A 10235-nucleotide genomic window follows, 5' to 3' on the forward strand; every position below is an offset into this window, starting at 1 on the left:
CATTTTCATTTTGGACGCTTTGCAAGAAGGTGAACTTCGCCTTTAGATTTGTGATTATTCTGTGGTGTACAATAGACCACCTGCTATAAACAAAGAAACTCGGTTTGATGGATTTTGTGCTGAACAAAATGTCACTTGCTATAAATTAAAGACCTCGAAGTGATGATTTGTGTTGGACAGTAGGTCATTTGCTTTAAAAACAGTACATCGAGGTGATGGACAATCGGTCAGTCCAGGTTAAATGCCCAATCCTTGAGGCAGATAGACTTCAGCCCTTATCAGCAATACAATAATGGTCTGTAGATGTTAAGGAGCTAACATGCTGGGATGCTGACCCTTTGAGAAGGTTAACCCGAGAAAGTGATTTATTTCTGCTGACCACATGTCTTCCAGATAATCCAAACATCTGCATCATTTTGTGAGTAAGTGGTTGTGTGTGTAGTGAGATGTGAGGAGTCCATAACCACCAACCTACTCTTCAGATATGTAACTAATAGTTCACTATTGTTGTATTATTAGAACATTACAATACCCACGTGATCAACCACGTGTTAAGGATTCCCGCTTTATCCCGCTCCAGTGATAAGCCCTGCTCATTAGCTATCAAGTAGCGCAACTGTATAGACGCTCATATGCTACTATAAATATGTAACAATAAAATCGTAGAATAGAAGCTCGTGTATCTTGTGATATTGCCTTCACATTAGTGTTGACACTCACATAAAACATACACAATATACAACATGGTGTCAGAATAACGGACTTAACGTTCACATAAACTGATTTCAACTGCATTTCGTTCACGACGCGCGGGATACTAAACAGTGACAATGAATATGTCAGGAATTACACCGCCCAGCATGGACTGGGAGAGTTCAAATCTACCTGAAGCATGGGAAAAGTTCAAGCGTCACACCGAACTTGTGTTCAAAGGACCATTAAAGGACAAAAAAGAAGAAGAAAGAATCGCATACGTTCTTCTATGGATTGGCGACAAAGGACGAGACGTATATCAAACTTGGCAGCTCTCCGACGAGGAAAACAAAAGTCTAGAGGCACACTACAAGAGATTTCAAACGTACGTGCAGCCGAAACTCAACTCTGTCTTCGCCAGATTTCGTTTTTACAATGAAGTCCAAGGGGCAGACTCAATCGACAAGTTCATCACCCGACTCCGCCTTAGAGCGCAAGATTGTAAATTTAAAGACAATGGCATTCAAGACGAGATGATCCGGGACAGACTAGTGATCGGTACCAACAACACACGAATTCGTGAAAAACTGATCAACGAGGGTGACAAATTGACTCTCGATAAGGCAATTCAGATTGCTCAAAGTTTCGAATACTGCCAACATCAAATGGCATCAATGAACATTGTTTCCAATCAAACCGGTGCAACGTCAATGACGGCAACTCCAGTGGACGCTATCGCCTCCAAGCGGAAATCAGGACCGAAACGACGCCAGGCAACGCATAAGCAGTACCCACAACAACAACAACAGCAACAACGTGGACAGCAACCCTGTGACAACTGCGGCAACAACCATGGGCCAAACAAACAATCCTGTCCTGCCTTCGGAAAGCAGTGCAGAAAGTGCCACAAACTCAACCATTTTGCCTTTAAGTGTAGACAACAACGGAGTGCGCACAAGTCAGTGCATGACATTGACAATAGTGTTATGGAAGGTGCCTGTGGACACAGTGACAGTGGTTCCGGCGACACCTTAGAGTACTTCGTTGACGTGGTAAGTGCACATTCTTCACAATCTCCAGACCGTGCATTTGTAAAAATTTCAATTGGGCCAAATATGACTCTGGTCAATTTCAAAATTGATACAGGAAGTGAGTGCAATATAATCCCTCACGATACATTTCGCAATCTTAAGCTGAGCAGCCCATTGGAACCACCCGACAGTAAACTCACCTCATACTCAGGTGACCTAATTAAGGTTATAGGTAAAGTACGTCTCCCCTGCTCCCACTTATCAGACAAAATAGACGCATTATTCTATGTAGTCGGAAACAAAGCCCCTCCACTACTTGGCCTCAAATCTTCACTTGATCTTAAATGATCAAATTGACATATTCAGTTGAAAACTCCCCAAAAGAGCAGACGCCTCTTACCAAGGACACTGTGATGTCCGAATTCAAAACGCTATTCAGCGGTGTAGGGGAAATCCCAGGTTATGCCAAATTGCATTTGAAAGAAGATGCAGTCCCCATCGTGAACCCCCCGCGCAAAGTCCCAGAAGCCCTAAAATCTAGGTTTAAGGCTGAGCTTGATCGAATGGTTTTCGATGGAATCATCACAAAGGTCACCGTACCAACCGCGTGGGTTAACAGTACAGTTCTTATAGAGAAACCTAAGACAGGCAAACTCAGGGTATGCATAGACCCAAAAGCTTTGAATGACGCTATTTGCAGGCCCCATTACCCAATGCCGACGTTAGAAGACGTTACGAATGACTTATCAGGAGCTACGCACTTTAGCATCCTTGATATCACACATGCCTATTGGAGTGTGAAACTTGACCACGAGTCGTCCCTACTGACGTGTTTTTCGACACCGTTCGGAAGGTACCGATACCTACGACTACCGTTCGGAATTAGTTCCTCGGGTGACATTTTCATGCAGAAATGCAATGAAATTTTTGAAAATTCACCAGGAGTCCATTGTATTGTCGACGACATTCTTATAAGTGGCAGGTCAAGGGCGGAGCATGATCAAAACTTGCGAAACGCGCTAAAACTAGCTCAAAACAAGGGTGTCCGTTTTAACCCGAACAAATGTATTATAAGTGCGACTGAAGTGCCATTCTTTGGTCATGTTGTTTCAAGTCAAGGTCTGAAACCCGACAGTAGCAAACAAAACGCAATTACGGATCTTAAAGCCCCCCAAACTCGAGCCGAGTTAGAGACTTTTCTAGGCATGGTCAACTACCTGGCAAAATTCGCGCCAAATCTCGCAGAGATTACAGCCCCCCTTAGGAGCCTCTTGCAAAAGGAGGTAGAATTCCTCTGGGATGACCCTCAATCGCGCGCTTTCGAAAAAGTCAAGGCCGTGATTACGAATGCACCAGTTCTAGGTTACTTTGACCCCAAGGAGCCCCTTGTGCTTGAATGCGACGCCTCTCAAAACGGGTTAGGTTGCTCCCTGTGGCAGAAAGGTAGGCCAATTGCGTATGCTTCAAAAAGCTTGACCGCAAGTGAGAAGCTGTATGCAAACATTGAACGCGAACTACTTGCAATTGTGTTTGGTTGCAAGCGATTCCACCAACTGACGTACGGACAACACGTGACTGTTCACAGTGATCACAAACCGATTTCGTCAATCATAAAAAAACCTCTATCGGCAGCGCCTCCGAGGCTGCAGAGACTACTTCTGTCATTACAGAAATACGACATCACTGTGGAGCATGTGCGTGGTAAAGACATACCCGTCTCAGACTATCTGTCAAGACACTCAGTTAATGACACGTACCCAACTCTAATTGACGGATTGGACACACACGTTCATTCGGTTAGAAAGAAACTGCTGGTGACTGACAGACGTTTAGAAATAATCAGACAGGCAATTCGTGACGACAGTCAGATGCAACTTCTAAAGCAGACGATACTCGATGGCTGCCCAGAATCTCGGTCAAATTGTAACCCCGTGATTACGGAATTCTTCAATCATAGGGATGAGCTGTCTTATGAGGATGACCTAATTTTCAGAGGTCAAACACTCCTTATTCCGAAATCTCTGCAGCCCGACATGATCAGACAGGTACACATAGGTCATTTAGGCGTGACGAAGACCCTGCAGCGGGCCAAAGACTGTATGTTTTGGCCTGGCATGCAAAAGCAAATCTCAGAGCACATTTTACAATGCCAAATTTGTCTCACTCACAGAGACTCGAATGCTAAAGAGCCAATGATTACATCAGAATTCCCAGACAGGCCTTATCAAGTTTTGTCAACAGACCTGTTTCATTTTGACAATAGGAATTACCTACTGACAGTGGACCATTATTCGAATTTCTTCGAGATTGACTTTCTACCGGACACAAAGTCGTACACAGTAATTCGAAAATTGCAGACACATTTTGCTCGCAACGGAATTTGCGACGTGCTGCATAGTGACAATGGACCTCAGTTCTCTAGCACTGAGTTTGCTGACTTTGCAAAATCGTGGCATTTCACACACGCCACATCATCGCCGTTACACTCGCAAGGAAACTGTTTAGCCGAGCGAAGTGTGGGCATCGCCAAAAAACTTATGAAAAAGGCTAGGGATAGCAATCAGAACATCTATGTCGTACTATTAGAGTACCGAAACACACCACTCAACAGTGGCTACAGCCCTGCACAGCTGTTACTCAATCGCAGAACTAAGTCAGTATTACCGATTACAAACAAAGCACTGTGCCCCCAGGCTATCAATGCCCGCAAGGTCAAACAGTGTTCAAAATACACTCAAGCGAGAAGCAAGCATAACTACGATAAGTCGGTCAAATCCCTTCCGCCTCTAAATGTAAATGACCCTGTTAGGATACAGATGGGTAAAATTTGGGTTCCGGGAAAAGTGATACAAAAGCACTGTCCAAGGTCTTACACCGTACAGACGCGAGAAGGAGTAGTGTATCGCAGAAATCGCATTGCGTTACACAAAACTAATGAAAATGTTTCAGACATATCTGTACCCGACTACAACATCCTTGCAAATACCCCTAAGGAACCCCAATCAGCTGCTTCAGCCAAGACTGCCCAGGTCATACCTTTAGACAATTCTTATGCAACACGGTCTGGGAGAGTAGTTAAGAAGAATGCGCGCTTCTACGGAGCGGAGTATGACAACCGTTGATTTTATAATCATTCAATACGCAGACAACTTCATGTTCTATAATAATGCATAAACTTTAATCTTGTTATATTTTGATTTATGCATAGCACACAGAATCAATACAAAACAAACTCGGTACATAGAGTACTTAATTTGTGTTCTATAATCATACTTGAATTTTAAACCTTGTTATATTTCGATTTAAACATGCAGTTCAATTTTCTTTTATTCATGAAGAGGGAAATGTTGTATTATTAGAACATTACAATACCCACGTGATCAACCACGTGTTAAGGATTCCCGCTTTATCCCGCTCCGGTGATAAGCCCTGTTCATTAGCTATCTAGTAGCGCAACTGTATAGACGCTCATATGCTACTATAAATATGTAACAATAAAATCGTAGAATAGAAGCTCGTGTATCTTGTGATATTGCCTTCACATTAGTGTTGACACTCACATAAAAAATACACAATATACAACAACTATTACAGCTTTTAAATATTAATAAGGTTTAATAAACCTTTTCCTTCATGCACATGCAAACATTATCATTTTGAATGATCAATTTTGACACTTTAGCTCATAAACATTCATGAAGTATCCAAATCTTATAACAATTTTCATAAACCTTGTGAACACTGTAGAACTCACATTTGATGCCCAATCTTCATGTTACTTTAATGTGATAAATATTACCTTTTAAGGGATTCTCTTTTCTCATATATTATATGCTCTTCAATTTCAGAAAATCTTCAGCAACAAACTAGAAGTGGGCTTGGATTCATTATGAAATGTAGATAAACATGTACATGTGCAGCTGATAATAAGTTCATCTATCAGTATCTATATCTATCTATCTATATAAAGGTCCCTGTATTAGTGTGTGTTACTTGCATAAATTGAGAGTGTTTGCTTAACCTTATAACATTTTTGTTAACGAGAAAATGAAAGTTATTTGTGAAGTATCATGAATGGACAATAACGGCTTAAGCATTTACCGTATTGAGTGTGTTTATAAAGTGTACATAGGATTTTTTTTAAATAACTAACCTTGTATAACCTAAATATTCATAGATGATAATTCGGTCTTTTCGAAACTAAGGGCGAACAAAAGTTGTTTCCCATTCGGGTAGGTATCGGGTAAAAAGTAAACAAATCAAACGAAAATACGGTCTGCATCTCAGATCTCTGAAATCGTAATATTTACTGTTCATTTCAATTAAAATTTTACGTATACAGTTATTTCTTCATTGATTGATATAGTTATAGTTTGTGTACATTAGTAGATTAATGCTGTATTGTCATATGATTTCGCGACACCGATCTTTTTTTAAACTCTGCCTGTTGCATTATTCAATTGATACCCAACATTTATTACGTTTCTGTAAGATATTTCATTGATTGATACACCTCATTAATGTGGGTTTATTATCAAATATTGATTGATATTCTTCTGTCACTGTCACACTTGACTATCAGTTTCTGGAAACATTTGTTTTAACCGCAATTTCATACCAGTTTAGAGTAAATTTCTTGATTTTACGATTAACAAATTATGATGTTTTTGAACTTTATTTTATTTAAATATATTTCCTTTATAATACTGTGTGAGAGTGTTGTGAGTGGTAATAGTTTAGTGTTGTGTTGTTTATTTTCACTGTCCACTGACAAAATTAATTGACCTGGTTCTTCTTCGGATATACAGATCTTGCTGACTCGTTTGCTTGCTTTAAGATTCTGATTTTATTTCCAGTCGGTTAATATTAAGCCATCTTACTGTTAATGATTTAATCACGTGAAATTAAATTGCTTGCATTATTTTTTATGAATATTAACAATGAATGTCGTCTAAATTTTTGTTCGACATATATACAATGTGACCCATAGAGAATTGCTATTATATTGTCTTTTTCATCGAAGAATTTGTTACATTTTACATTTACATTGCAAAGCTGGGGGATGTTTTATTTATTTCAATTCTATTTGACAGGGGATGGATCGTACGCAAGTAACTGGCGTGGCGTAAGTGAGAAAAATAGTAACTGGTGTTCAAAATGGCGGTTAACGGGTGAATTGTGAATGTTTTCGTCGGGGTTTTTGAAAGGTTTGTACATTTACGATACTTATTCGACATTATACTTACGCACAGGATGATCTACTGATATCCATTTAACCTCGGTATAGATCCTATTGATGAATTATCAATATTACAAAAGTTATTGAAGACTTTATGCACAAGATTCTCATTGTTTACGATTGACACGGTTCATTGTATGTGCATTTTTATGCCATATATAAGGGTTTCTCAGCAGTTTTTATGGAAAGGTGGACTAAAAAACCATTATAGTTTACCTTTAATGAGCACCAGGATGCTTCCAACAGGAAATCGCAATATATGCATCAAAATTGGAAAATTAAACCCCATTTCAATAACTGGTGAGCACATTACCCCCACTTTCAGTAACTCGTGTTTATTTAAAAAGCACACTAGGTATGTGTACATAAAAACAAGGCTTGAAATCACCAACGTTTAAGTCTGATTTAAAGACTCAGACTCGAAAAGAATCGAAATGTCATTTTATCTACAATTCGTTTCACACAAAAATCACATAATAACAATTAATACTAATAACAAAGTTATGGACCGGAAACACAATTATGGACAGACGTACAGACTGACGGACGGTGCAAAGACTATATGTCTTCCTTCGGGAACATCATAACGCATTATTTAAATTTAATTGCAGTTTTTGGATTTCTCTCTCTATGCTACAAACACTTAATGTTTCAGAAACCATGAGTTTGACATAAGGGCTCCGCACAAAGGAAAGAAGGGAACGATAAGCAACCTCGGTGGAATTCCGAAAGGCGTTCAGTCGATTCGGGAGCACTTCAAAGTTAATGAATCAAAAAGACTACCTTCTTTAAGACTTGGGATTTCATCTAATGATTTAAACGAACTCTAAATAAATCAAATAATGCTCTTTTCATAATAGCTGATTTAAAGTGACTTTGACATTAAAAAGGGATTCATATTGACAATGTTGTTTTAATTATAAATAAATGATTTTGTATAAGCAAGGAAGGAATAAGTAATGCAACGGATATCATTTCTTGCTAGCAGTATTTGAACATGACATTTTTTAAATACGAGTTGTTTACCCTTTTCTGAAATGTCAACATTTTATATAACCCTACTAAATTTATAAATAATTGACTTAAAGTGACTAAAATAGTCAGATATGTGTTTGTTAAGGTACTGTCGAATTAAATATAATAATATTTATGTTAAAACATATTTTTGTAAGTTGCTTACCTGCCAAGGGTTAACACAAGACTGCTAAGCAATTGTTTGTATAACAGAACAACTATACGTATTGCATAAAAAGGCAACATTTTTCAATATCGTTTTGTGCGGTTCAGATTGGGTATGATTAAACTTCAGGAACAATGCCGGTTGTAAACCAGTAGCATACATATTTATATTTTATTCTTAATCTTAACTTGAAAAAATGCGTATCACGCTGAAACGAGTAAGAACCTGTAATTGTTACACATTACAATTTCAGCCTCATAATAATTTTAGTTGATAAAATGAAAACGTATTATTTTTTTTCTAATTTAGAAAGTAAATGATCAACCCTGAAGATTTAAACAAGTAATACTGACTTAATATCATTATGAAATATGACCCCTCATTTTTTCTCCAAACAACTTATCTCCGCAAATAGTAAATGGAGAATAACCCAAACTTGATATGTGTTTATAGGTAACTTCACAATTGTCCTTGGTTAATTAACCATGATGCTGACATCTGTTTTGTATTTATTTATAAAAGCATTTTCAGTGATTGTGTTGTTTAAATTCAACATTAACCATTTGGTATTGTGCTATTTTTTGTTAAGACTTGTCTAAGTAAAAAGGAGTACTTCTATATTTTATTCCTTACATTGTTATATCTATGAATACACTTTAGTCCCTTTAAACCAATGTGGGAACAATATTTGTCTCCCGGAAATCATGGAAAAGCTTTTGTCAGATAATGTGCATAAGAGACAAATAACAAGATTCAACGAGGCCGTGTTTTTTTATTTAAAGTGTTCTCGGAATGTTGATCAGTATGAGATTAAAAGTAAATAATATTTGTGTGACACGGTAAAAGTTGTATTACCCGTTTTGTGACTTTCACGTTTGTGTTTTACATGAATGCATGAATCTGTATAATACAATACACATGAGCTGTTCCATACAAATAAGACAAAATAAAATGTACTATACTTATTGTTACGTTTATTAGCATTTAAATAATGATTCAAAACGAATAAATGTAAATTGACCAGAAACACGGGAGACGCGTTCTGAGAAAACTGGACATAATGCTTGTGCGTAAAGTGTCGTCACAGATTAGCCTGTGCAGTCCGCACAAGCTAATCAGGGACGACACTTTCCGCTTTTATGACATTTTTAATGAAGTCTCTTCTTAGGAAAAATCAAATTAAGGCGGAAAGTGTCGTCCCTGATTAGCTGTGCGGACTGCACAGGCTAATCTGGGACACTTTACGCACATGCATTATGCCCAGTTTTCTCAGAACACGACTCACGGTATTAACACACAGTGTGTTACTATTTACGAATGTAATAATAAGGAAACATAAAATCACATTACTATTTGTAATGATAATCACAGCGGTTCGGAGGGGGGGGGATATTTATCACAATAAAATGTGAGCACACTCAGACTCCATGCCAACTTTAAACGACTAGAAAAGTATATTACGGTATTAAGGTATGGTTTATGTCACTTATATGATACTTAACTAGCACCAAAATCCATACTAAATAAAACCTTTGCATGAATTCCAACACAAAATATTTTTAAATATATTAACAATGAATATGCCGAAATCCGAACACAATGTTTACATATTTTTTGATTATCTATCTGTCCTTGTGTTATAATCACATAAAAATTTACAAAATCACATATTATTGGAATGAACATATTGGGAAATAAGAACAAAAACAACAACGTGTATCAAACACTTATTTCCAGAATGTCTACTCTTAATATAGAACATACAGCTTGTAAACAAAAAACTTAAAAAATCAACTGTGATAACTTAATTATTAAAATCAATTTTTCCTATCCTATTTATAAAATAACGGATGTGTAATACATGTACAGTCAAAATTATGACCTAAAACATGTCATACAATGCAAGCCTATAAGTTTCAAAACATTCGAGAAAAATAACTTCAAAAAGACTGTCAGTGTTTACTTCCTGATTACTAACATTAAAGTGATATTATGGGCATCTAACAGTTTATAGGCGTCTATCGCAACCGTTGTTAATTTTTGGTGTTTTCACTTCATATACTCTTATATATGTTTATTCAGCATCGACATA

At 37.5% G+C, this 10235-nt stretch overlaps 1 protein-coding gene across 1 annotated transcript; it reads left to right on the forward strand.

Moving 5' to 3' along the window:
• The first annotated feature begins 627 nt into the window (after positions 1-627).
• LOC127858833 (uncharacterized) lies at positions 628-9108 on the forward strand. Its single transcript, XM_052396131.1, has 4 exons — positions 628-1745; positions 5573-5956; positions 6818-6931; positions 7619-9108. Exons 1-2 carry the CDS (start codon positions 831-833, stop codon positions 5615-5617), a joined length of 960 nt encoding a protein of 319 aa, XP_052252091.1. The 5' UTR covers positions 628-830; the 3' UTR covers positions 5618-5956; positions 6818-6931; positions 7619-9108.
• The last annotated feature ends 1127 nt before the right edge of the window (positions 9109-10235 follow it).

This window comes from Dreissena polymorpha, chromosome 1 (genome assembly GCF_020536995.1).
Source record: "Dreissena polymorpha isolate Duluth1 chromosome 1, UMN_Dpol_1.0, whole genome shotgun sequence".
NCBI classification, from domain to species: Eukaryota; Metazoa; Mollusca; class Bivalvia; order Myida; family Dreissenidae; genus Dreissena; species Dreissena polymorpha.